The 26,005-nt window shown below is 36.3% G+C and overlaps 1 protein-coding gene across 3 annotated transcripts; it reads right to left on the bottom strand.

The window, feature by feature from the left end:
- Positions 1 to 2,030: 2,030 nt before the first annotated feature.
- abcc2 (ATP-binding cassette, sub-family C (CFTR/MRP), member 2) lies at positions 2,031 to 24,748 on the bottom strand. Of its 3 annotated transcripts, none has more exons than XM_055029563.1 (33): positions 24,732 to 24,748; positions 22,351 to 22,507; positions 20,051 to 20,227; positions 19,818 to 19,955; positions 19,580 to 19,720; positions 19,366 to 19,488; positions 18,332 to 18,387; positions 17,903 to 18,149; positions 17,574 to 17,755; positions 17,011 to 17,188; positions 16,035 to 16,289; positions 15,354 to 15,419; positions 15,087 to 15,224; positions 14,852 to 14,998; positions 14,684 to 14,768; positions 14,517 to 14,583; positions 13,315 to 13,441; positions 11,999 to 12,175; positions 11,677 to 11,844; positions 11,077 to 11,260; positions 10,785 to 10,926; positions 9,843 to 9,945; positions 9,525 to 9,744; positions 8,718 to 8,872; positions 8,407 to 8,562; positions 6,873 to 7,072; positions 6,618 to 6,744; positions 6,384 to 6,485; positions 5,810 to 5,953; positions 4,067 to 4,225; positions 3,817 to 3,983; positions 3,339 to 3,533; positions 2,031 to 2,340 (listed from the first exon to the last, which is right to left on the bottom strand). In XM_055029563.1, exons 2-33 carry the CDS (start codon positions 22,393 to 22,395, stop codon positions 2,211 to 2,213), a joined length of 4,701 nt encoding a protein of 1,566 aa, XP_054885538.1. In that variant the 5' UTR covers positions 22,396 to 22,507; positions 24,732 to 24,748; the 3' UTR covers positions 2,031 to 2,210. The 3 variants fall into 3 exon arrangements, with proteins under 3 accessions (XP_054885538.1, XP_054885537.1, XP_054885539.1); XM_055029562.1 differs by lacking the exon at positions 24,732 to 24,748 and adding an exon at positions 22,589 to 22,959; XM_055029564.1 differs by lacking the exon at positions 24,732 to 24,748 and adding an exon at positions 22,645 to 22,959.
- Between the last annotated feature and the right edge of the window lie 1,257 nt (positions 24,749 to 26,005).

Below are 26,005 nucleotides of genomic sequence, written 5' to 3'. Positions count from 1 at the left end.
TCCTGCTTTGGATGCCTCCCTCAGTACCTCGGTGGCTCTGCTACTCCCTCTCTTATTCCAACCCCCTTTCTCTGGCTCTCTCTCTCTTTTTCAACCTTCAGAAAGACACTTAGTCATAGCTGGTAAAATCTTGAACACATGAATACCAGGTTAATGCCTGCAATGCAGAACATCTTGTTGAAGTGAAATAGCATTTGCAACAATTTCACCCAAGTTATGTAATTTTGGATTCAATGAATTATCATTTTTCTGACATCATTCCTTAAAACAGAAAAATTATAATTCATTTTAACAAGGTAAATTATTTGTTTGGACTATTGTCATTTTGTATAACATTTATAACATTTATCATCTAACACTAAAATATATAAATGACCTGTGCCTCAGTGACGTCCTGTTAATTACTAGTCAGTAGAAACATTACAATTGCAAAGGTTACAACATTTTGACTACAAAATAGTCAAATTGGATTTTGGAGCTCATCAGGAAGAATAGGGGGAAACATGTTGTTTCCTTAAATTTATAAACTTTGGTATGATTAGGTTTTCATTTAATATGATTTCTAAAAAAGAATCTGATCACTTTTTTCAGAGAACTATACATTAGAAGTTTGCCAGCACAAATGAGATTGCTTTCTTGATACATGATTAATTAATTAATTGACTTATTTTGAATATTTGTGAATTTGACTGAACAATAACCAAATATATAATTAAAAAAAACACTTTTAACCAAAGTCAAACCTTTGATTGAGCATAATCTTGACAGTATAAAAAAAGTCGTATATTGATGGAACATGTTATCGACTTGTAAAATACATTTCTAAAACAAATACCTCTAGGTTTAAGGGGATGATAGACTCCTCAGTCAGAGATAATCTTAAATGCATTAAAAAGGAAATCAAAATCAACAAGATGTGGAAGAAAAATATGATTTCTATGAATCAAAACATGGCCAAAATCGCAACATCTCAGTCAATGTTCAGCTCTGAGGTTATTAAAGGTTGTTGTTGACAATGTGATTCAAGATTTTACTTTCAAGTCAGAGATGCTATTCCACATATAATGCCCTCAAATTAGTCTGCTTATTCTGCTGACAACAAGAACAAGGCATTTTGCCCAGACAAAAGTTGCTCGCTTGGTACTCTCTCTTTGTCTGTAAACCTGAAAGATGCTGTATGTGAAAATCTGGACCTGTACCAAACAACCATGCCATGTTCAAAGACTGAACATCCTTTCTTTCACAGTTTGATGTTTGGTTTTAACTCCAGCAAATGACCTTCGCTGTGGTGTGAGGCCTAAAAGGATTGTAAAATTAAAAATAAAGGAGAAAAGTATCTGTCCTAGAAGGTTTCAAACAACTTTTCCTCTTTTGGAAGTTTTTTTAAACCTGGAAAATCAGTTCTATCCTCACTATCAAAGGGGAGACGATAGTATTTTATGAGCAGCATAACAGGACGCAGATGGGGCTGCTCATAATGTACCTGTTATGAGCAGCAAAACAGGTCTATTTTATGTTTCTCTATTGGTGGAAGAAGTCAGGAAAAATGGTGGTCACAAATCCAAAATTTATGTTTTGCACTGATCAGTCTGAACTGATTACACTGAGGCTCTGAAGCCTGAACCTGTATTTTTTTTTTAAGCTGCTACTTTTTTCTGTTGTAAATCCCATCATCTTGCCTTTCATTTGTTTTTTGATCTGAAAATGCATTTAACAAATTACTTAGAGGATATAGCACTTGTTGCCTTCATAGGAGTGTCTGCAGCACTGGTAAATAAAGATATGTGATAACTTAGCCTAAAAATGGCTTAGTGTGTATCAATTTTCAGACAAAAAGTATCTTCTAAGAGTATTGATTAAAAATATTGATTTTGACAACCCTACTCAAATTAATTACATTGTATTGTCACCGATGTGAAAGACAGTGCCAAAAGAGCTTATATCCAAAAGGACGTAACAATTCAGTTTCTTTAAAGATCTAATTTAGTTATAAAAAATAAAATAGTAAATACATGAAGCATTAGTTCAGAAAGAATGTTTATTGTTACCATATAAAAATTATATACACGTGCAATATAATTTCTTCATATTGTTTCTTATAAATACAACACAGCTTGCAATGTTTCTTAATGGTTTTTGGACAAAACAGGGAAAAAAATTCTGAAAATTAAGTCATCTTTAAAAACAAACAAACAATAAAGCACTTCTCATTAAAGAGATGTCATACTTTCTGATGTTATTCCAGCATCTTTTGCCATGGAGTAGAAATGGCCTCTTTTTTGCATCAGGTTGCTTGGAGAATCAAATTCTACAATTTGACCAGCATCAAGAACCATCACCCTGTGGAGCAGAAACATGCGTTAACTCACTGAGCAGAGTTTATTCTGACAGTGATAAAAGAAAACATAGCTAAATGAAAGAGACATGAACATACACTGTTTGTGTTTTATGCAGAACAATAAAGTCATCGTAGAAACAAAATATGAATCATAGGCAATATGAGGATAAGTGCCTTTTTTAAAATATATTTTCAAGGCCATTCTATGCTTTGAGTCTGTTTCAAGGTTTCATGTTTATTTTCACTGACAATATTTCACATTCAAGCTTTAAAAGTAATTTAGAAAAAACAATTGCAGTTCTATCAAAATGTAATGTGTTTGTCTTCAGATGGTGTAGGTCACAACAGAAACAGATATTTTATTCCAACATATTCTGTATGACAACATGTCTCAAGGCATCACTTTTCAATATTGACTGTAAAAATGTGAGTTATGGGCAAGGAAGTGGCCATCTCTGTGGTGGTGCTTTAACAAGCTTTAAAAGTAAAGAGTTTTAAATCCCTCGTTTCACGTTTGAGTCATTCATCTCCGATTTGAAAACAAAGATGTTTCACAGCATACCAAGGGAGAAAGAATTGCACCATTTATGTGCAAAAAGCTGCACCTTTAAAGCACCTTTAAGTAAAGTTCAGTTTCAGTGAATGATTAGATAGTGCTGGAAACAGTATAATTATAGCAGTTATAAACCTTACTCTCTGTTACTGTCTGAAGATAAACTAGTTAAATAATGTGGGTGTAAATTATTTCATATAGTGTTTTTTTTATTTTTTTTAGTCTTATTCATGTTAGATTGTATTTATTCCAGATTTTATATTTTAAATTTTTCTTTTACATTTTATAGTCCCTTTTATTTATGTATGGACCTATGTTTCATAATTGATTGATTGATCAATTGTGATTTAAAATTATTTGAGTCTCCCTCAGACGCAAACAAGCATTTAAAGTAGAATGAAGCACCTGTGAGGACATTTCAGACTCTCGTGCTGAACTCTGACTCACCTGGAGCTGTCCATGATGCTGTGCAGACGGTGGGCGATGGTGAGCACCGTGCAGTGGGAGAACTCTTTGCGGATTGTAGTCTGAATCAGGTCGTCTGTCTCCAGGTCAACGGCCGCAGTGGCCTCATCCAGGATCAGGATTCGAGACTTTCTCAGCAGAGCCCGAGCCAGACAAAGCAGCTGCCTCTGACCAACACTGGAAGAGAGAGGCAGATGTTCAGATCTTATCTGGAGCTCTCAGAAATTAAAATAAAATCCCACGTGGACACTCACTGGGACTGAGATCGGGTTAGACTAAAGTGTTGTGTACATATGGCATAAACATCTTATTTTAGGAAGGAATTGTGTTGGGAACGATATTGTTCTGTTTACTGAAAACTCAAGTATTCCATCAGTTACCAACAACTGTATGTTTTCACATTCTGTATTCATTTACTGTGATTTGAATTGTAATCACTGTTTAAGTTTATGCTGCCCACCTGAGGTTTTCTCCCCCTTCTGCAACCTCATGCTGCAATCCTTCCTTCAGCCCAGCTACATAATCCTTTAGATGAGACAGCTCAAGCACTCTCCAGAGCTCCTCATCGCTGAATTTGTCAAATGGATCCAAGTTCATCCTCAGTGGCCCAGAGAACAAGACTGGATCCTGCGCTCCAGAAGCAAATAGGTTATTGTACTTAGCAGAAAAGATGACCTTGCTTTTGCATTGTTTTTGTCTTTGGTGTTTACCTGCGGGATGATTGTGAGTCTGTTTCTTAGATCGTGCAGTCCAATTTTAGAGATATCTACATCATCAATGAGGATACGTCCATCGGCTGCTTCAATTATGCGAAACAGGCAGTTTGTCAGGCTTGATTTTCCAGCTCCAGTGCGACCCACTATACCAATCTGAAAGTAATAAAAGAAAGCTTAAATTTAGTATAAAATTGAGATCCTAAATATGATAATTGATTTTTTTTTTTGCATAACCCATCTTTTAGAAGACACAACCAGTTGGAATAACATAAATTAATACAATTATTTCACATTTTCACTCTGATTGGAGCCAATAACTGTGTTAATGCAACGTTTACTGTGTTATTTAAAGCCAAGAAATGTCTCAATCTAAAGTTGTGGATCTCCTGGAGAGCTTTCTCAAACTCCAGATCTGAAGGGACAGACAAATCTGGTGCGTTAATAATGTGGCACCAACATGCAACTGGACATAAAAAGGTGGAAAATTGTACAGTTTGTTCATTTGTGCATTTAATATGATAAATGTAGGATATACAAAAATGTCAGTGTCATTTGGAGCATCTCTATGTTTTCTCAAGGCTTGACATTCCTTCAAAAGCATAGTGGAAAATAACTATTTGTAGAGCAGCACCAGTAGTCATTAATATTGACAATGTGCAAAGCAAAGAAGCTAATTTACGAAGTCTAAAACTAAATCTACTGGTAAATTCTGTTCACACACAAATAGTTTCAAAGATAACATTTTGTAAGGCAAATTATTAACCAAAGATTCCTTTTATGCCCTTAACTACATTGTTCAAGGTGTGAGACAAAGGCTGTATGTGATCCGTTTTGTCACCTCCAGCAACATGTTCACAGAAAACTCTTTGCATTGCAGAGAGAGCTACCTTATGCACACCTAACGCAAATCAAATACATTATACAATTTCATGTATTTTTAGACATTTCTAATATGAATACTAGAAATTAACATTGTGAGACGATAAAGGATATTTCTATATGTATGTTCAATATATTATACATTTGTTAAAGCCAAGAACAAAAAAAAAAAATCCTTCTTCATTATGTTTCCTCTTTGTGCAATAAACTCAAACCAGCCAAACCAATGCGGACATTCCTTATAAGTAAGTTTTAATATCCAAGAAATGCAAATTATGGTCTCTAGTTCTACCATCTACAGCTATCAGGTCTCTAAGCAATACACATTGGTTTTATTTTTAAATTAAGACACAAACAAAATTAGCTGAGAGTCAACATGAGCACTGTTTTCTAAAGCTGAAGAAGCAAAGATAAAGAAGAGAAGAATGTGTTTATGGCATAGCTCACAACAGGCATATCTGTGCTTTTAGCTCAAAGTTTTGTTATTATGGTTTTTATGTAATTATCCAGAATTATTTCACAATTTATTCAATATTCTGATTCACCGCAGATTGAGTTCCTTCAAGTTTGAAACAATATTTGCCCATAAATATGGTCCATTAAAGTACCTTTTTATTTTAGCTATTGCTGTTTCTCTTTAATGTCTGATATTCTCTCCACAATGATATGAAGTTCAAATTCAGATTGCTTGCAAATAAATGAGATGCAATAAATTGACCTTAATATAACCCTGCTGGTATGACATGAACACAAGGACACATTTATTAATTCAAAACTCCCTTTTTTTGTTTTGAATTATAGAAGGTTGTTTTATATGGTTTATAAACAGTGACACACACCTCCATCCCACACACAAACCTTCTCAGTGCTGCCAATATCACAAGTAATCCCATTCAGGACCAGGTCCAGTTCAGGTCTGTATCGGACTTTGTAGTCTACAAACTTCAGCCTTCCTGCTTCAGGCCACTTCTCTGAAGGCCGATGCTGAGTCACCCAGGGAGCCTGAAGAAGAACAGCCTCATCAGTGACGTCATTAAGTTAGGCTGATGATGTTTGGAATGTATATCTTGTAGATCTATCCAAATGTATAATATACTAGTGAATATGCCATTATTGTAATACACATATAACAGTATTGCATACCAGAGTATAATCCTAACGACAGTGGAAGAATATCGTAATACATATATTTATATAGACAGACAGATAGATAGACAGCTTAGATAGATATAGATATACACACACAGTGATTTTGAAAACAGCTCACATACTTAAAAAAAAAAACACCACAGTGATTGATGCTTAAAGAATTTCTCTAGTTTCTCACACTGTGATCCAAGTAACATATGTCTTCTAAATGCCATGCAAATGTCAAAATAGGAAACAGTGAGACAGCAGATTTGTAGTGGAGAAACAATGAAAGACAGCCTACCTCATTCACAAGCTCACAGTATTCACTGACTCTCTCCACAGCGACAATATTGGTCTCTAGTTCTGAGGTCATCCTTACCAGCCAGTTGAGGGTTTGAGTTACCTGGAAACCCAAACGAGAAATAGAAATTAAAGTGTTTTAGCTGGTTTCGTTAATACTGAATCTTCACTCATTACTACTGTTATTTTTGTGCTATTTGTCCTAAAATACAGTAAAGGAGATTCAGTGACTCACATTAAGGGCATATGATATCGACAAACCAACCAGGCCACTATCAAGGTTATTCCTGGCTATTACAGCAAAAAGAGCAGCAAAAAACACCACCAGGTTTCCCACAAACTCCAGGCGGATGGCCAGCCATCTGTTGAGTAAACAAACATCATATACTGAAACCGACAAATATACATTTTGAAAAGGTGTTCCATTAAAATCTGCCATCACTTAGTACTTTGAAAAATATTATTTTGAAGATCTGCTTCTAATACTGACCTGTTTGACACGATCCAGGGATAGACACTTTTCAGGTTTTCATCGATAGTGACTTCATTGTGTTTCAGGAAGCGCTCCTGGTGTTTGTAAGCTCTTATTACAGACAGACCTGACACAGTCTCACCAAAGTGAGAGTATATAGGCGAGCGAGACACTGAGTCCAGGCGGCGCAGCTGTCGTGAAGTTGCTACATAGAATCGCTGGTAGTGAAGAGAAAACAAAAACTTGATAATTATAGGAAAAGCTTTCCAAAACCAAGACACTTTTCATCAAACATCTCCCAGGAGGGATTGTTTCTTTGACAAGATACACTTTTGCAATAAATATTATCTATGTAGTGTGGAAGGGGGGGAACTTTATGCATGTCTGTGGGTAATGTACTTTTTAGCCACCAGTTGCCAGTCGCCTTGCAGGTCTGTCTATTTTTTCCTGGCTAAATGGGCCAAAATGACCTGTTCCAGACCCTGCCCTGCAATGTTAGGATTTTTACTGATGGCCATTTGCTTTTCTTTATTTTTACTGGACTGTTTTTAGGACAATATATTGGCATGTTTTATGTCATTATTTCTAAAATGCTAATGTACCCAAATGTAGTGGCAGTGCGCCTTACTAAAAAATTAGTCGTAGTTTGTCTGAAGACATTTCATAGAATAGCTTAATTGTTAATGAGCTTCCACAAGTTGATTTTCTTCAACTGTTTGACACAGCGAATATATTGGTGTGATTACAGCAATGTTAATCATACCAATCATAATCATCTCCAGCTGGTTTGGTCCAAGACTTGATCTCATCTTCCTCAGAGTTTATGCCAGTTATATGCTTCAAAGCTGTCTTAACTCTTTATTAATTTGCTAAACTATATTCATCGTGTACAGGCAAAAAGGTAATTGTTTTCATAATTTCAGAGCAGAAAGACTGAGGAGGTTTACTAATAATTCTGTTTTTTATAATTCAGTTGATTTAAAAGCAAGATAGAAGCACTTTAACATCTGTGCTTCAGCTCTGAATGATCCATGTCAAGCTGAATTAAAGTTGAAATCTGTCTTTGTGGTCTGACAATTTAAACGTTTTAGAAGTGAAGAGACCAATTTCTCCCAGCTTAAGAGCGGAGGACCCATCTGCCTCATACAGATGAGAATAAGGGAAGCATGTAGAGGAGCTGAGGTTGAGAGCACCTCAGGCTGCATGCCATTTCTCCATGCAGCTTTCTTTCTATAAATCTAACTAAAGACAAAGAGAGAGAATAATGTGTGAATCGGTAACAGGAAAAATAAGATGACCTCTTTTCACTTCGAGGGCGCTTATTGTAAGCCATGCTTGATCCTGAACTCTACTTTGTGCTCACAAAGGAAGTTAGTGCCTGTTAGCATTTTTTGCGTACTCTCTATAGTATCAACAGAGGTTGCAACTAAGACAGGACAGTCACTTAGTGTACCAGATCTAATAAGAATATTAGAATATTATTGTTTTGTGGCACTCTATCATTCATTCTTTTCCATACTGTTTCACTCTGCCTGTGTTGGGGTTCACTCACCTGCACAAAAAAGTAAATCACAGCAAGAGGAATGATGATGATGGTGAAGTAAGGAGTTGCCAGACAGATGACAAACAATGTTCCCAGAACGCCTAGCAGACACAAGATCCAGGAGCGGAACGATTGAGGGATGGCTTCATCTACTGTGAATATGTCCTACAGGAAGACGAGAAGAATGTAAGATAACTAATCTTTAATTAGTTACTTATTATGACTGAGTGCAGATTAAAACAGTAAAATCTCAAAGAGGTTTTCCAAGTGTGAATAAATACAGCAATGATCAAAAAGAAAATGTATAAATAGAACCCCACCTTGGCAAATCGGTTGACGACTCTTCCAATTGGTGTTGTGTCAAAGAAAAGCATAGGGACTCTGAGAATGTTGTTTAGCAGTCTTGAATGCAGAATCCGCGATGCGCTGACTGAGGCATTGGCTAGGAGAAGTGTGCCAAGGAACACTAAAATACCTGTAATATAAGCAGTTATATATGGTTAATGTCCCATGTGAATGTCAATGGCTATTTCCAGCAGTCATCGAGTGAGATGTGGGGTTACACCATGGGCAAGTAGCCAGACTTTAACAGGACAACACACACACACAGAACAACCATTCTGCCCAAAATCACACAGATAAACTAGGACTGACCTATTAACCTAATATTTGTGTTTTTGCAGTGACAGATGAAAAAACTCTAATGAATGAAAAATTAGTAAAGTTCCAAAATAAAAATAAGCACACAATCCCATATCTATGTTATGTTAATTCATGCTTGTTTACAAGATAATTCAACTTCTGATTCTTGAGCAAGTATTTCTCATTGGTCTATAGACATGAGCACATGAGTATACCTTGAATGAGAAGTATCAAGAACATGGAACACCTCACAAGTGACTTGAGGTAGTCACTTTCAGTGCTATCTCAAGTTATTAGAGAGTAACACATATTAGATTCGATTCGATTAGATTAGATTAGATTAGACTAGATCAGGCCAGATCAGTAATGCTATTGTGACCCTGAACAAATTTCTTCAGTGTCTCAACTCTGAAAACCTTAGATATTGTGGTGTAAGCAAACCAAATGACTTAAATCTGAAAATTATAAAATAAAAGGTCAGTTACCTTGAGCCAGTCCAAGAGCACCAAACACTCCTACTCTGGTGTCCCTCTTCTGGGTAGGGTATGTGATGTTATAGTAATCTACTGCATCATTTGTCCAGTCACTCAGCCACAAGTTTTGACCAATGAATGCAACATTCTGGATGAAGTAAATGAAGATGATCCAAAAAGTATATCCCCATCCCATGGCTCTCAGGTACTGGAGATACACTGAGAATTTTACCTGGATGTTAATGAGAGAGCACACTAAGAAGACATGCTCTACAGATTCATTTATTGGTTAACTTCAGTTGCTAGATGAGGTAGACTCAAAATGTATACCTGCCCCGTTTCCATAGTTTCCTTCTCTATTAGCCTTTGACCTTTCTTTGTCTCATTAACATCTTCAGTTGGTTTTACGCTGTCATTTTTCTTTAATCTGAAACTGAATAAAATACAACAGGAAAAAGAAAAAAAAACATGAGCACATGAGTATATCTTGAATGAGAAGTATCAAGAAGTAGTTTGAAACTAGAAAATTTCTGAAGAAATTTAACCAGGGCCTGGTTTGGTTTGGACCCAGCGTTCTGAAGCTAAAAATTAGCATCAATGCTAAAAATTACAAAGTAGCCCGTGGAGAGTCACAAGCTTGTTGACTAAGATGGACTTGCACCATTCACAGTATGTTAAAATGAGTGTATAAGCTAAAATTAGCCAAAATGCTAATGCTAGCGTGAATACTCTCAGTAGCATGTGGGGCATCACTAACATGTTGTCTGTAAATGACTTACTCCATTTATAGACACTAAACATGGCTAATAACTAAGCATGGCTAATAAGTAAGAGAAATAGCTATACCTTAATACCTAATGGTAATTGCCTTGCGCAAGGGTAATTACGCAAGGGTTAGGGCTCTGTCTCAGTAATTACCTAACCCGAGACAAAAAGATAATGCGAGTTAATATTATTGCACCGCTTATGGCAGTGCACTAACCTGAAAGGAATATGAAGGCTTTTATTTTGAAATTGTCAGTAAGCTTCATTTTAAATGGCAACACTAATCCCATGTGTAACACTGGTTCAGTTAAGTCAGTTATATAATTGCCAAAAGAGCAATGACATGATGTAAAAATTGCCATGCAATGCATGGAGGTAGTAACTGACTTGCTTTGCAAGTCAGGCACTGCATTGCTATGGGCAGGCCCCAAAAATATTGCAGCACACCCTAACTATGTTTTTGTTTTTTTGCGTCATTTGTTACTTAAGACAGCAATGTGAACAAACCTGGACCCTGTTCCTCTTTGGCTGCGACGGATGCTGTTTTCTCTTCTCAGTGAGACAGAAACAGCGTCCTCGAGAGAAGAGTCTGCCTGAAGGTCATCTCTCTCATGGATGGTTTCTAAGTCTACTATATCTTGGTAACCATCTGCAAAGGAATTGATCAAAAACCATCCACGTAATTACACAGTATAGGATGCTCAATGCAGCATCATTTTCTGTAATGATCCAATACACACATACTGTAATTATGCAGCCTTTTATAGCCATGATGATTGAAAAGGAATGATGAAATTACCTTCTTTTGAATGTGTCTGATTACTTTGCTCTTTGGCATATGTGTCCAAAAACTCTGAAAAAGCCCCTTTACTGGCACGAAGGCTCTGGTAGGAACCAACCTCGGAAACCTGTCCATTTACTAAAACTACTACCTCATCTACGAAAGGCAGGAAGCTAATTCCATGAGTCACCAGGACACGAGTCTGCAGAGAAAAAAGCAAATTCAATAATAAATTAATATTTTCTATTTACTTCCCTTTATTGATACAAAAATTATGGTAAACGTTAGAGATATTAGTATTACATGAAGCCTAATTTAAATCAATTTTCATCTAATTTGATTTTTTAAATATAGTTCAGCTACTAAGAAACTAAATTTCCTACTGTTCTTGTCATTGTTTTTGGAAATTCTCATAATTGCAGCAAGTATCATAAGTTCAAATTAAATAAGTTGGATTTTTTATTTAACAGGAAAAGGCAATGTCAACAATAGAGTCTGTATAAGATGTGATAGATGCACAATGTTTATTCTCTGCACAATTCTTTGGCAGTTTGTGTAGACTGTTTCTTTCACTTTCAGTTTTAGTGTTGTAGACACTAGAGCAGGGCAAGAACAAACCTTGTTTTGCAGAATTCCTTTGGGTCCAATAACTTTATCAAATAGATGCTTTCCAACATGTGAGTCAACAGCAGACAGGGGGTCATCTAACAGTAAAATATCAGCCTGACTGTAAGCGGCTCTGGCCAAGCTGACACGCTGTTTCTGACCTCCTGAGAGATTGATACCCTACAAACAAAAATGAGAGCACACACTTAATAATATGAGGTTTCATAACCCCACAAGGTTTTTATTTTACCTCACAGCCATATAACATTCGATCAAAACTCACATTGTGAGCATACCTACCTGTCTGAATCAAAATCTAAACACATGAACCTACCTTTTCTCCAATCTCAGTGAGATCTCCTGCAGACAGCAGCTTGAGGTCGGGGCCCAGAGCACAGGCCTCCAGTACGTCTTCGAACCTCTGCTCTTCATAGGGAGAGCCGAACAAGATGTTATCCCGCAGAGTGGCATTTTGGATCCAGGCTTGCTGTGGTACAAATGCAAGAGAGCCCTGGGTGGAAATACAAAAAGCACATAAGGTGCCAGTCTCATGTACCCACATTCTTACTTTCAGATTGAATGCCACTTATTTTACATTAAGGTTGGATTGTTTCTAGTAATAAGCAACGGGAGTAAAAGGGAGCGTTCATGCTTCCTTGAACAGGAATGAAAGCTTATTCAAGCTTTCATGTTCAAGCTTTCATGTTCAAGCTTTCATGCTTGATCTATGGGTTTTATATATGTATGGACTATGCAAAACATGCTCATTTTTTGCTCATTAAATGTTTTCCAATACAAAAACAATTCTCAGATTATGAGATGGACCCTGCACTTTTGCTGGTTTAGTGCATCTTGTCACTTTAAATTCAAATAAACATCTGCTGGCTGTGCCCACTAGCTCAACATTTACACTTACTTCATGCAGGTAAGATTTGTTTCAAACATGGATGGTACATCAACAACAAAACACAGTAGCAATACTACAGCACACACAGCTGTAAATTCATCCTTAGTAGAGATATGTACAAAAAGTTCATCAGAGCAGAATATTATTTATTTTAGATAGCAGTACTTGTAGAATCAGTGCCCAGAGCACATGCCTCTGTAGAAAACTTTTTTAATCTGACATATGTTTTTTTTTAATTATATTGCAGAACTTTGTCCTCAAACACAATGATATGATTTTCAGAACAATAGAAAAACTACAAGAAAGTTTTATGAGCAAACTTGACAATGGATATTATGAATCAATGTGACTCTTTGTCTTTTTTTCAACTACGTCACAATGTTTTTATTGAGTCAAGAAAGCTTGTTATATCATCCCTATTGCATTAAGTATGAACATTTTTCAACAAAATGTTTATGAGTCATTATTAAGTGCAAATATTTTCAATAAATATCAAATAGATAATAGAAAAAAGATCAAGACATGATATCATTAATTACTGAAATCTTTAGCATTTTCTCCACAGGTTTCTCAAAAACAGTTTTTCTGAGCAGAAAAATAACAACTAATACTTCATTGGACCACCTGATGATTCAAACTTGAACCTTTTCATAAGGGATTAAAAGTACCCTTAAAAAAAAGATGTCATTAAGTATACTAATGCAATTCAATAAACATTAATCAAGCCTTTAATCAAGCAGTACCTGAATGTTGATGAAGCCTTTGGTGCTGTGCATCTCCCCTAGGAGGGCTGACATGAGTGATGATTTCCCTGAGCCCACAGCTCCCACTACAGCTACCAACCGACCAGGTTTGATATCCAGCGACACACTGGGAAACAGACAGAAATCACATTGTATATCCTCCAAATAATATAAAGATTAAAAGGGAATTTTGTGGCCAAATACTGCGATACATATATGGCTGAAACCAGACATGTACATAAACTTTGTAAAAAGATCACAACCCTTTTCTTGAATAAAAATATCAGAAGTCTGTCATGGTTTTGTTGGCTTCTGATATTTTAATTCACATTTGAGTTACGTGAAGGCCTAATTCTGAATGTACCTAAGACATCCAGAAAAAACCTGTGACATCATGGAAAAATCAAAGAAGTCATTCAGGATACAAGAAAGAGAATTGTGGAGCTCCACAGGTCTGGAAACTGTACTGTTTGGCCATCTGGAAACTGTGCTGTTTGGTACAGTTTCCAGATGGCACATTCAGTATAAATTGCATGAGAATTTCAAGCCAGCTGTCAGAAAACTGGTTCTATCAACACACAGCGTGAAGATTGACCCAGTGAAATAAGTCCAGCAAATGAACTGAGTTGAAAAGACACTCAAGAAGGAAAATGTCATTACTCCATTAGCAACATTATAAACAAAATTCTTTGTGATGGCTTTAAGGGACAATGACCTCACTTTGGAGTGATCACATTTGACAAAATTGTAAGAATTTGACCATAATAAAACTAGAATGTTTAAAGCTTGGAGCAAATGATTCTAAACATATTGGAAAATTATTAAGGATTAAAAAAATGCTTTTCAGTGGCCATCACAAAGATATAATCTCAATCCCACACACTTAAAGTGTGAGCCAGGTGGAACACAAATGAATGAACTACATTTGTATTTTCAGAAGAAATAGGTAAATAAACTATTTTGAGAAGCTTAAACCAAGCCCAACAGTTTAAAAAACAATCCAACTAAATACCAAGGAGACATGTAAACTTTGGATTTCAAGAAAGTAAAAAATAAAAAAAACTTCTTCAATGTTCTGTTGTTATGGTGAAATATAATGAATAGGAATAAAAATAGCAATCCTAACTTTAAGAAAACAGCAAAAGTTTAGTTTGATTTAACTGTGCCCAGGAATGCTTGTATAATAAACAAAGCAAACGTACTTTTTCAATAGAGGCTCAGAGTCTTTTTCCCATGCAAAGGACCCATTGGATATGCTGATAGCAGAATCTAAAAGAAAAATGATTAATGGAGATAAAAAAAAAACAGTACATCTGACAGATTTGATCAACATGTCACTTCTATGGATAGGAAAGAAAGAGAGACTTACTAAAACTAGGGTCATGACGCACGATGTCGCTGTCAAGATCATCTCCTCCCAGAAACTTCTCCAGCCTCTTTTTAGACACCATTGTCTGACGTGTGAAATTAACAGATAGTTAGTGTTTTTTTACAACTCTGACTTGTGTCCAAGTAGCAATTAGAGCAGTTTATCTACCTGTACAATGGAAGCAATAAGCATCGGAAGCATGGCCAGCGGAAATCGAAGGATGTTGAACAAAGAGATTGACGTGAAGGCTTTCTCAGCAGTTAATATGTTGTTTGAATTCACACTGACAAACACAGCAAATGTGGCCAGAGAAACCTGTCCATAAACAAAGCACAGGTTGGGTTAGCATCAAGGACCCTTGCAAGTTTTTAGTTTCTCTTTGAAAACATCTGACATGACTCACCAAAGCAGGGGCACAGGTGAAGATGAAAGTTGAGACAGATGTGAGATAGGCAAACTTCCTCATCACCTTCAGTTCTTCTCCTCTGATATCTTCAACTTGAGTCTGGAAGGACGGCTCCCACGCAAACAGCTTCAGAATCTGGTGAGAGATGGTGGACAAGGACAAGGTGTGAAGTGTTGCAGGGAACTTGAGACATGAGCAAAGTATACCACAGGATATAAATATGACAAAGACTGTCTCCAAACAGTAACATTCAAAATAAATTACCTTGATTCCATTGAGCATTTCGTTCATTATCTTCATTCTCTTGTCTTTGAACTTCATGTTTTCTATCTGAAAAGCAGATTATTTATCCTTGTATAAAATAACAAAATAGATCTCAATATTAATGAGCAATCCAAGGGGGTTGGTAAACATGTAAGCTCTTAAGCACAAGTATTTATAAAATGACTGCAAGGGTTGATAACCTGAGACTAAAGATCATGACTGAGATAGGAAACCTTTTGTCATGATAATAAGACCCTCATAGTCCTTCTAGGCATAGGATTATCTCTGCCTAGGAGAGGAAATTAGTTTCTATTTACTTTCTTCTCAAGCTGTCCTGGTGTTATCACTTGATGCCTCTACTAATCAATGAGGAGTAAACAGTTAAACTTTGAAAGTTTAGTCACAGCGAAGGAAATAAAAATAAGTAGTATAAACATACATACAATGAAGCTACAAAACTAATTTTCTTTTACCAATTACCTTTTTTTTCAGCTTACTGAAAGACATAATAATAATAGAAAATAACTAAAGGCTTGAAAATGTTCACACTCTCAGTACTACATCTTAAAACAAATTTCATAAATAAATGTACATCTTGAAAGTATTCTAATTTCAGATTAACTTGCTGTATGTTGAATAGGTTGAGTGTGGAAACATTCTCTTTTTGTCCCATTTGTTCACCTGGAAATTTCTGGCTTTGGTTGCTAAAAATCCATTAATTGGCACCATGAGCACCATTACTAGCAGCCCAGCTAATGTTGAAGGTCCCAACTCCAGCCACAAGAAAACGATGGACACAATGATCTGCAGGGGGCAGGACCACAGCAGGTGGATGAAGTTGGTCACGTCGTTGAAGCGCTGGGCGTCTGCTGACATGAGATTCACAGTTTCTCCGACTGTTGACTCTTTGCGGTTGTCATTTGACATCACCAACGCCTTTGAAAGAAGAGAGCGAAAGGAAAGATGGAGAAAAAAATGTTTCACGTTAAGAGCACAAACATTAAAGTGCAGAATATTTATTTGTGCAAAAAGAAAAGCAACTGCTTAAATAATGCGACTTTTTTACTGCTACAGTTTTGATAACTATGTTTACTGTTTTTTATAGACAAACTTCAACAAATTTAAAGGATTTCTCAAACAGAAATGAAGCAACACTCCAAGTATATTTTTGATGAGGCAATATACTTAAGAAAAAATAAGTACATAATACTGTCCCCAGAATTAAACGTTCTGCTGAAAATGATATCTTTTGCCCTTTCAGCTCTCTGTATCATAGCTAAAAAAAAATTGACATTAGCTGGTCAATTAGTTGTGCTATCTGCTCTGATGGCCACCCTACAGTCAGTTGTTAAACAGACACACAGTCATAGCTTAACAGCTATTCTTTAAAAACCAATAAATATGTCTCTAAGTAAGGCAAAAGTTGTATTTCTTTGGCCAGCTGACTGACAGACAACAGGGTCATGGGAGAGGTGGTTTGGAGTATTACTCTGTGGTCCCTCTACCAAGAAAAACTCAGATCCTTCTGTATCTTCCTTGCAATCTCATCGATAGAACTATAAAATTCAAAAACGATTTTTCTTTCTTCTTTTTTTTTTTTTTGCAGTTTTGAACTTCTGTTATCCAGCCCCTATCAAGTTGTCATTTTGACCATTACCTTCTTGTACACGGCAGCCATGAGGGCAGTTCGAACCTTCATCCCCAGAACAAAGCATCGCTGGAAATACTGCTGCAAAAACAACGATTGTAGAAGAGCCACCAGCAGCAGCAGCACGGCATACAAATACCCTTCCCAGGCATATCTGGACTTGTCCTGAGTGAAGGAAACCATCAACCTGAGTAAGAGAATAAAACATTAACTATCATGATAATAAGACCCTCATAATCCTCCTAAGTATAGGATTAGCTCTGCCTAGGAGAGGAAATTAGTTTCTGTTTACTTTCTTCTCAAGCTGTCCTCGTGTTATCACTGAATGCCTTACCAATCAATGAGGAGTAAACTATGAAAGTTTAGAACATTCACAAGGTCAGACTAGAGCACTGGAACAACTTTGACGTAAATTTTTTTTTCTGATTCAAAAAATGTAAAACCTGTTTGCATGAGACTTTTGATAGATTTAGTCTAAAATTATTTTTTTCTTTTAAATCTGGTAAAGTCAAACTAGTGTTAATCATGCTAGGACCTACATAGCAATCAACCTGTTGATTATTTATTCTTACTTCAGGAGTTGAGGACTGACAAAAGCCAGAAGATCCTGCAGAAGTTTGAAGAAGGCAGATTCAATCAGGAGCCATTTAAATGTCTTGTAGAGGGTGGTGACCAGCCATGAATTTGGATAATTTGTGTCTTCCTTCTTTTTCTTCTTCTTCTTATTTTCATCTTCCTTTTTTCCTGTTTCCTCCTGATTTAAAATATGTAAGCATAATCTTTAGGACATAACAGCATATGGGGACCACCTGGAACAGAATCGGTGTTGCTGTCAAAAATACAATTATTATTGGGGATTAAAGACCTGGACAGGTTGTGTGGTGTATTTAAAGGTTCTCACCATCATCAGTACATCCTGATTCACACCTTTCTCCAGACCGTTGCTTTGCAAAGGTGCTTCCATAGAATTGCCTCGGATTTTTATCAGTTTGTCCTTCAATTCTTTTTGAAATCGGATCCGAGCTTTACCCAACTCAAAATTCATGTGATGATTGAAACCCTGGCTGATATAAGCGGTGCTGTCCACCTCGTTCAGGTCCCACATGTCCTCCTGAACCAGAGGGTTTTTGTAGCCTTTCACCACCATGCTGGAAAAGAAAGAAGAAACCTTAGATTGCAGCACAAGCAGTAGCATCATTTAATTTTCCCCTTTTGGGGGATTAAACTTATACAAACTGACTGTATAAGTTCAGCCTATTTATGATTTCATTCATTTATTCGGCCATTCAAGCTCTTGTTCAAATTCTTTCTACAATGGGCTTGAATTCACCTGTTGATCCAGTTAAAAGTGATTCTGCTCAAAAATGCTGCACCAGCCTCTGGATTCTACAATACAAAGAACAGAAAACAAAGACATAGAGGTATGTTAAGGTGGTTAAGGGGAAACAAACAAACAAACAGATAAATAAATAAGCGTAGAGTTATTTAACATAGGAGTTATTTAATATACAGTACTACAAATATACATATAAAGAAGCTATTAACATAAAATTCTCACCAAATATAAAAATAGGTTTATAGGCTATGTGCAATGCTGTGTATTCAAAGTAGGAAAATATATTTCTTAAGTAGGATTTCCACTCATTCTTCTACACAAACTGTCTTTTGAAGGTTCTGGCGGTATTTTCTATGCGATCTGAACTTGATCTTTTTTCTTTGATTTCAATTGGATTCTTGTCAGGTGACCAACTGGGTTGCCAACAGCCTTAAATTCCTTCTCTGAAACCCAAAGATAGTTGTCTCCATTGTTTGGAATCACTTTCTTGCTGAAACATCTAAGCTTGTTTCATTTTTGGATACCAATTACATATTACTCATTAAATTTCTTCATCCCTCCTGAAATTAAATCTGCAAATACATATTCTAAAAGACGGTGCCACATTACAATAGGCAATAATATGTTAAGCAACACTCCCCCAGTATTTTGCTGTTTTCTCAAATGTTGTGCCACAAACTTTGAATTAGCTTCAGTGTCCTTTTTCTTCAGCAGTGAAGTCTTATGCAGTTTTCACTGATAAGAGAATGATGTTTCTTTGCGATAGTTTTCTGGAATTTGTTGCATCTTTCTTGTTGATGTGTTCAGAAGTTATTCCTGGTTTTGTTGCATTTCACACATAAGTCAGTCATTTGCTTTGTTTTAGCTTCTTTATGAATGTAATATGACTGTAATTACTGGTAAGTGGTGTGAATTTCAAGGCACTAGCTTCATTAGGAAGATGTTTACTAATAAACATCTTCGTAACATCTTCCCCAGTGCGCTGTAGTGTTTCCATTTCTAAACAAAATAAGAAAAACAAAATTCACCTTTTTCACAAGCTCCTTTGACTCTGGAGAGATGTCAGCCAAAGCGGAGAGAATGAGTGCTATCACCTCCAGACCAAAGCAAACATAGAAAAGAGAGAAACGAGGGACATCTCTGACCTCTCCCTAGGTGTAAAGATGTTAAAGGGTAAGACAGATGTTGTATTTGATATTTAATTTAAATATAAACCCGTAGCTAATCTGTGGTTGCTCATACCAGCCTGAGAGCTTCCCGTAGGTGGGTCTGGAAAGGGAAAATGTCACAGAGGACAAGGAGAAGCCAGAAAAGAAAAAGAGAAGCAGAGTCTACTGCCTTTTCTTTTCGTCTCACTCCTTCTTGACACAACAGCAGGAGAATCTGAAAACAAAATATATCAAATCACAAAGTAGACTGTAAAGATTGCTTCAATCTTAAATATTGGAGCAAATGTCGGAACATAAAACCTGAACTTTACCCATGTGACAGCGAAGAGGACTGGATTTGTGTAGTATACAGCAGAATTTTTCTCTGCTGAGCTGTTTGGACCAAAATCTTCTACTAATGTGACAATCAGGCCTCCGATAGCCGTCAGAAACAACAGAAACACAACAAGCTCAGGAGGGAAGAGAAAGATGAGGCTGATTATTAAAATGCTTCCATCTCAGCACCACATACTGAAAGAATGAGAAGGTTTTAATAGTACAATACCTGTTTGCAGAGGTAGAGCTTAGTCCGACCTTTTGTATTTACTTGTGATCTTTTACATAAAGACATGAGGTTCCATGGAGCGCTTAGCCAGAGGAAGCCCAGGGGGATCCAGACCAGAACTGTCTGTTCCAGACATACTGGGAGGTCAGGGTCCTCTCTGTCCAAATAAGACCCATTCTGAAGTACAAACACAAATATGTACATGCATCATAAACATGTATCAGAATAACTTTAATAATCAGATTCAGGTTTATTGGCCAAGCATGTGCACACAAACAAAATTAGACACTAGTTCTATTTAAAAAATAGAAATATATAAAATTTATGGGTGGTGTGAGGAGGGTTTTTTTTGTTGTTTTCTTTTTTCATTAGAAAATATGTGTAGCTGTATTGTGTTTTTAAAAGAATACTACACAGAGTTATTTTAAAAACAAAAAGAACATTGTATAGTGTTCTTTTTGTACACTATACAAGTGCAATATGATATTTGCACTCATATTTGAATAAGTGAAAATATGCATGTTATTAATCTGGGCTCCCTGAGACTGTTCTCGTCATAATGAAAACCTGGGGGTTTGTCCTTGGTGGCTGGTTTTTACAAATATCCAAAGATAAAACTCCAAGCAGTTCATGTCCAGAATGTGTGAGGTCTGCAGGGATGTTAGCTGTTACTCTCCCTCCCAAGACCTGTACAAAGTCTGTTTACAAAAACAAAGAATTCAGAGAAGTTTTGTATCCCTCTGTCTTGATTTTATTTATTAAAACTTAGATTTATTTTCTCATATGGCCCTATATATTTACTTTTTTTAATTTTTATGGGATTGACAAGGTTACTGCCTGTAGGTTTTTTGTATCTTGCATATGTTTTTTTTCTTTCTTTGCCTTTTGCGGGATATTATATCATTTAACCAAAGAGGTAATTGATGAGTGTTGATTAATTTTGAATATTGTCATATTTATTTATAATCAATATAAGTGGAAAAATTATATTAAGGTCCCATCAGTTAGTTGTATTATATGTTTATTCTAAGTTCCTGTGTATTCCCACTGAAGTTAAATCTAGTTGGGTTACATATCAGGTTGGAAGTCATTTCCAGCTGCCTGGGAACCTGAAATGTTTCCCATGTTTCGGATCCTTTATCTTTGTACAAAGCTTACGTGTAGGGCGGCATGGAGAGCTTTTGCATCCAGACTTGCTTCATTAGTGATTGCCCTATGAACTCTCTGTATTGTGCACAATATATGAATGAACCTGATTGAGTGATTTTACCTGAACAGTGCTTGAAAATAGTTTTTTTTTTTTTCCACAACAGAATGCTTTGTTTAAACGCTCTTTCTTTAAGATGTCATTTTCACTGTAATTTCTAAGGATAATTTATGTTAATGTGTGAAGACTGGCACAAACAACTTTAATTATAAATTAAATAATATTTCTGAGTTGAGTCATTTTGGTAATGAGTTAAAAACTGTGGACCCTGACGCTTTTCAAAAAACTGAAAGAGTTGCTAAACATTTCAATCATTTGAAAAGAACATGATTCACACACTTTAAAATACATTCATACAATCTGTCATGTGAATGGATCCGTAATAATCACCGTCAGAGTTTTAATGAGGTCGGTGAGTTTATGAGTTTACTCTGTGAACTGCACCTTAAGGTAGTTTATCAGGTACATGCTGTATGTTTGGAAGTTGATTGTAGTTTATTGATTACCAATCACAAATTCTGTTTTTATGTAAACAAATCTTTTCTTGTAACTCTTTAACACTCCTTCATTTATAACTTTTCTTGCCTTTAGATATCTTCAATAACTTAAAAAAATAAAATACAATACAATACCATGAGTAAAAGAAAAAGAGCTGCTGTCGTACTGGCGCTCTACATTTCAGGAAGATGAGCTGCAGTATTACCTCTCAGAAATACTTGTTATGGTTCTCGGACTTGTTGAATCATGCCCAGGAAGAGCCTCATTACAGTCACATAATATGTTCACAAAGGCAAAACACTTACTTTGGTTTCCATTTACAATTAGAAAGAAATGACTCAAAAAGTTCATCAACTGAAATCTAGAATAAATGTAAACTTTTCTGGGCTTGAACTGTTTTAAATGTTGTAATGAAACCAGAACTTTTTAAAGACAAAACTGAGAACAATACAAAGAAATAAAACAAGGTTTAGAACAAACATTTTATTCAAGAAAGGTTAGAGACTAGATGTCTGCACAAGAAGCAATCCTTGTATTCATCCTGAGATAAAAAACATGACTTCTCTTTCGAACATCTGTAGTCTGTTAAACTCACCCAAAAGACTGACCCGCAGTACTCATCAAGAGGCGAAGCACACATGATCCGTTGTGTTAGGTTCACTGGCCCGGCGATGATTTGTCGACCAGACTCCTCGTGCCCTCTGCTCCACTGCAGCTGAGCTCCACTCAAACACTGCTGCTGTCTCCTCTGTCTACCCACAGAGCAGAGACAATTTCAGGATGTAGCTACGAAGGACTTTGATCCAGGAACCTTTGAAACAAAACCAACCCACCTCCAAAAGAAAAAAAAAAAGAAAAAAAAAACTGCAAGCAATCTGAACCAACTCACTGTGTGAAGATACTTCACAGCAACAACAAAAGTGCTGCTATGCTGCTGCAAAATGATAAATTACATACAAATCTTGGAGGTTTTATCTTCTAGTGAATTGTGTTGTCCTCAGAGTACTATAATCCAATCCTTTTTGAGATGGGAAAACCACACAGACAACCAAGTCTCATTTTTCTCCAGCCCACATAAACATAAACTCCTCTGTATTCATTTTTGTCTGAAGTTTAACTTTACAAGCAGAGAAGGGTCCGTAAGTAATAAAAAAGAGGGAGAAAAAAGAGCGAGAGAAAAACCTTGCGTAAGTCTGACAGCGCAGTTTTCGATGTGTTGGGGGAACCGCTCTCTATAAAAGGAAGTGTGTTTAGGAAAAGGAGGGAGGGGATCATTATGTCTGCTTTCCTGTTGAGTTTCCACTTCTCTGCATGAGAAAGAGTCTGGAATGAGACCAATTTATTTTCAGCACTCACATCAAGTTTAATTAAATTCTCAACTAACATGACTTGAATAATAATGAGCCAAATGAGAAATCTCTGTGTTTTAGTCAGACACTGATTAGTCACAGACTTGGGGGTGTGGTCATTACAGAACCCTTTTGCCTCGTTTTGTTTTTGTCGAACAGGGAGAGGATTGGACTTCAAACCCAGAGGGCATAGTGAACATTCATGCTGCACTTAAAGTGAGATATGTGTGATTAGGAGTAGATTAACATCCCTCCACTGTGTTTACAATGTAAAGAAAAGGTAACTGAAGGGGTCACAAGGGTTTTCCACACTTTGCGTGATGGAAATTAAAAGCTGCTCTGATTTATTAATAATAGACTATCTTTATCCTGCCAAAATATTGGTTGTCTGCCTTCACACACACATGTAAGCAACATCCCAGAGTTCAGGTTTGATATAATGTCGGTTGACCCTTTGTGGCTAATAGAAAAGGATTTCCACAAGGTTTAGGAGACCATTGAGAAATTTTAACCATTTTTTTTAGAAGTGAGTTTGTAAAGTCAGACCCTGATGGGTAAGAAGGCCAGACTCAAAGCTTCTAATTCATCCCAAAGATATTCTGTCAGGCTGACAGAGAAATGATTCGTCTCTCCAGAAAACATGTCCTTGGTGACTGCAAGATTTCAGCCATGAAGTCCATTTCACAAAGCTCTCTGAGATAAACTCACACCATACCATGTATCTCAGCATCTGCCGACTGGTGTGACTTGATGTGGCCTTCCACTTTGTGGCTACACTGCTCTCATTCCAAGTCACTTCCACCTTGTCCTACTACCTTCTAGGAATCACTGAAGAATACCACAAACAGCCTGCATGCCCAGGGGATGGAGTTCATGGTGAAAATCTCCATAGGTTCAACCCAAGAGAAATGACAGGCCTCCAGGACTCTGAGACCAGAACTTCCTCTTCTGACAGGCTTGTTAAAAATATTCACCAAGATCCTAAAGGTTTGTAGCTTCATTGAAGAATTATATATATATATATATATATATATATATATATATATATATATATATATATATATATATTTTTTTTTTTTTTTTTTTATCAACGAAACGTGCTAAAATTAATCATCAGTAATTATTGTTTCAACTTAATGTTGCGCAATTCAGTCCGTTTTGGTTCAATTAACAAATAAAAAGGGACTCAAAGACTCATTAAAAAATCGATAACTAAATATCAAGCCTGGAAATCTGATGTTTTAAAGGACTGAATGTTTTTAACTTAATCTTTGCTCGGCTTGCGGGGCGCAGGCGGTTACCACGGCAACGTGTATGCTTAAAACGATGAAGAGAGAAAAAGCGCAAAAAGCTGCGGGTGGTTCTGAGTTGATCACCTGTTCGGGTTTGTTTCGCCTTTGTTCACCTTCGCTGCGGTTCATCACAGCCGCTGGAGTTTCTGAACGTTCAATCAACGACAAACTTTGACTAATGACTAATTAACTCTTCGTTTGCAGTGAACGTGTCATAACAAACATCCAATAGGACACACATATTTGATTAAGCTTTGACAAACAAATGGCTTCTACCACGATAATGATGTGAAATTAAATTAATTACATTCCAGATTCAGAAGATTTGCCTTTACCTTTGCAGAGCACTTTGGTTCCTCCTCTCAGTCTGCAGCTTCTCGTATTGACGTCATCAAACCAAATTTGCTGGCACCTGCTGGCCTTAGGTTTGCGACCAGCTTCTGACTGAGAAACCAGTAACCTGCTCCCAGTGTCAGAATGTCACTGAGGAAGAAACCACATTAGGTTTTTTGTCATTTTATCCTTTCTGATATAACTGATGTTGTATATAAAATAAGTCAATGTTTCATTTACAATTTTTCTGTCTTCGTGTCAAGATGTAGTTCTCAGCCGGCTGGTGAGAGGAAAAGTAGATCTTGGTCTCTAAAAGTTTGAGCTCCCCTGATGTACAACATGGATTCAGGTGTATCACGGAACGAGATGGGAGTCAGAGTCCCATCTGCATGATATGCAACGCCAAGTTGAGCAACTCTAGTCTCCCACTGGAGAAACTAAGAGAACACTTCTTAAAGCTGCATGGAGATGGGGAAAAGTAAAAGTAAAAAAGTATTTTGTGGATTCAAAAAAACTAATTAAATTTAAAATTTAAACAATTAAATTATTTAAAAAAAATTTAATTCTCTAAAAAAATCTAAATTTATGTTTAATTAGTAAAATAGCAGAAAAATATATATATTTTTCAGGGCTGAAGTTCTTGTATGGAGCCAAAATATTTTTGGGGGGCCAGAATAAAGTTATACTGTAATTTGTTGTGAGTTCATGCACTGTGTTGGTTTTGTTCTTTGAGCAAGGTGATGTTCATGCCTGGCTCATTTTGTGCACCAGTAAAAAAAAAAGCATATATCAATGTCTTGAATTTTGAAAAAAATCATATTTTATTTATCACTAAAGAAGGGTTCATTGAATGCGAATTTGAAATTTGTGGGTTCGGTACCTGAAAAAAGCTTAAAAACCACTGCTTTAAAGCTTCACCAAATGTTTAAAAGTGGACAAATTAGTTGCACTTGATTCATTTCATAAATAAGAAGATCCAGCAATAGACTTTAGATAACAGTCTTATAATAATCAAGTGTAACTGAAAGGTAAACGAAACGGCCAATGGCCAATAGACTGAATTTATATTGTTCTTTCCTAAGTCATATTGAGAGAACTTTACACAAGGGCTGCATTTACTCAGTTTACTCAAATATGCGTACAAAGTTCCTTAAAAAATAAACAAAAAACAGTGTCCTAATTAAGAAAAATGTTTTTTTTTTTTTTTTTTTGTAATTTGCTATATTTCAACTCTTTTTTGTTGTTTTCTTTTGTACAGCAAAAGTTCAGGAAGACA

The sequence above is a fragment of the Poeciliopsis prolifica genome, unplaced genomic scaffold (genome assembly GCF_027474105.1).
Source record: "Poeciliopsis prolifica strain line A6 unplaced genomic scaffold, Auburn_PproV2 SCAFFOLD005, whole genome shotgun sequence".
NCBI classification, from domain to species: domain Eukaryota; kingdom Metazoa; phylum Chordata; class Actinopteri; order Cyprinodontiformes; family Poeciliidae; genus Poeciliopsis; species Poeciliopsis prolifica.
This window is presented reverse-complemented; position numbering and strand designations above follow the sequence as displayed.

What these genes read in the sequence shown, in the direction of transcription:
- abcc2 (XM_055029563.1), bottom strand. Translation starts at nt 22,395, where the DNA reads ATGTGTGCTTCGCCTCTTGATGAGTACTGCGGGTCAGTCTTTTGG. An exon ending in TGCTCTTGGACTGGCTCAAG is followed by an intron (nt 8,873 to 9,524) that starts GTAACTGACCTT and finishes CTTATATTACAG; the next exon opens with GTATTTTAGTGTTCCTTGGC. An exon ending in CCCTGGATCGTGTCAAACAG is followed by an intron (nt 6,745 to 6,872) that starts GTCAGTATTAGA and finishes TTTACTCAACAG; the next exon opens with ATGGCTGGCCATCCGCCTGG.